This window comes from Dipodomys ordii, unplaced genomic scaffold (genome assembly GCF_000151885.1).
Source record: "Dipodomys ordii isolate 6190 unplaced genomic scaffold, Dord_2.0 Scaffold129, whole genome shotgun sequence".
Lineage (NCBI taxonomy): Eukaryota > Metazoa > Chordata > Mammalia > Rodentia > Heteromyidae > Dipodomys > Dipodomys ordii.
Genome location: NW_012267345.1, coordinates 1,527,236 through 1,528,914, shown reverse-complemented (window position 1 = coordinate 1,528,914; position 1,679 = coordinate 1,527,236). Strand labels below are relative to the sequence as shown.

Here is a 1,679-nt window from a genome sequence, read left to right as displayed (position 1 = left end):
CACAGCACCCACGGCCACCCTGCCCACAGCACCCACAGCCATCCTGCCCACAGCACCCAAAGCCACCCTGCCCACAGCACCCACAGCCACCCTGCTCACAGCACCCACGGCCACCCTGCCCACAGCACCCACAGCCATCCTGCCCACAGCACCCAAAGCCACCCTGCCCACAGCACCCACGGCCACCCTGCTCACAGCACCCACGGCCACCCTGCCCACAGCACCCACAGCCACCCTGCCCACAGCACCCACGGCCACCCTGCTCACAGCACCCACAGCCACCCTGCCCATAGCACCCACGGCCACCCTGCTCACAGCACCCACAGCCACCCTGCCCATAGCACCCACAGCCACCCTGCCCACAGCACCAACGGCCACCCCACAGCCACCCTGCCCACAGCACCCACAGCCACCCTGCCCACAGCACCCACAGCCACCCTGCCCACAGCACCCACAGCCACCCTGCTCACAGCACCCACAGCCACTCCAGCAGCACCCACGGCCACCCTGCTCACAGCACCCACAGCCACCCTGCCCATAGCACCCATAACCACCCTGCCCACAGCACCCACAGCCACCCTGCTCACAGCACTCACAGCTACCCTGCCCACAACACCCACAGCCACCCTGCTCACAGCACTCACAGCTACCCTGCCCACAGCACCCACAGCCACCCTGCCCACAGCACCCACAGCCACCCTGCCCACAGCACCCACAACCACCCTACTCACAGCACCCACAGCCACCCTGCCCACAGCACCCAAAGCCACCCTGCTCACAGCACCCACAGCCACCCTGCCCACAGCACCCACAGCCACCCTGCTCACAGCACCCACAGCCACCCTGCTCACAGCACCCACAACCACCCTGCTCACAGCACCCATAACCACCCTGCCCACAGCACCCACAGCCACCCTGCCCACAGCACCCACAGCCACCCTGCTCACAGCACCCATAACCACCCTGCTCATAGTACCCACAGCCACCCTGCTCACAGCACCCACAGCTACCCTGTTCACAGTGGAACCTGTTCCAGACCTGGGGGCTCACACAGGGAGGGCTGCCTCCCAGTCCAGACAGGGTGGCTCCCTGGGGCAGGGCCTGCCCAAAGCAGATCCCAGACTATAACCCCACCCTGCTGACACAGGCTCCACTGCCCTTGCACACTGCACTCTCCCACCCCGCAAGCCCCCAGGAGCCGGGGTCACCCAGGCCTCGGGTGAGTGTCCACACGGGGCATCCCGAGTGGACACCGGGCCAGCATCACCCTTGCCAGTGAAGCAGCCTCCTCCGGATTTGAAGAGTGTCAAGGGCACGCCTCGGGGTCCAGCGGTTTGGGCCTGGGCTCTGAGACCTGCGGTGGCGGGGCTGGCCGCTCCTGAGCCTCCCGTGGCGTGGGCCATGAGAAGGGCATTGTCGCACACTGGCTGTGGGTGAAGTGGGCGGCGAGTGGCACATCCACATTCACCTCACCCAGCCACGAAAGGACACCACCTGTCTGACTTGTTCACATAGGGGACTCAAATTTACAGGCAGGAAATACAGGGGGCATAGTGGATAGTTAATGGACACAGTGTGTTTCTCAAGACGACAGAGTTCTGTGGATAGAAAGTGTGATGGCTGCACAGCAATGTGAATGTGCTTAGTGCCGAGGGGCTGATGGCTAGGGGACAAGGCAG

At 64.9% G+C, this 1,679-nt stretch overlaps 1 protein-coding gene across 1 annotated transcript in view; it reads left to right on the top strand.

Annotated features, from left to right (window-relative positions):
• LOC105996311 (histidine-rich glycoprotein-like) overlaps nucleotides 1–1,679 on the top strand; it is a 7,009-nt gene that overhangs the window by 3,217 nt on the left and 2,113 nt on the right. Inside the window, exons 3-4 of the mRNA XM_013030352.1 lie at nucleotides 566–732; nucleotides 1,148–1,332. Coding sequence (XP_012885806.1) covers nucleotides 566–732; nucleotides 1,148–1,332 — 352 coding nt within the window. The remainder of the gene's footprint in view (nucleotides 1–565; nucleotides 733–1,147; nucleotides 1,333–1,679) is intronic.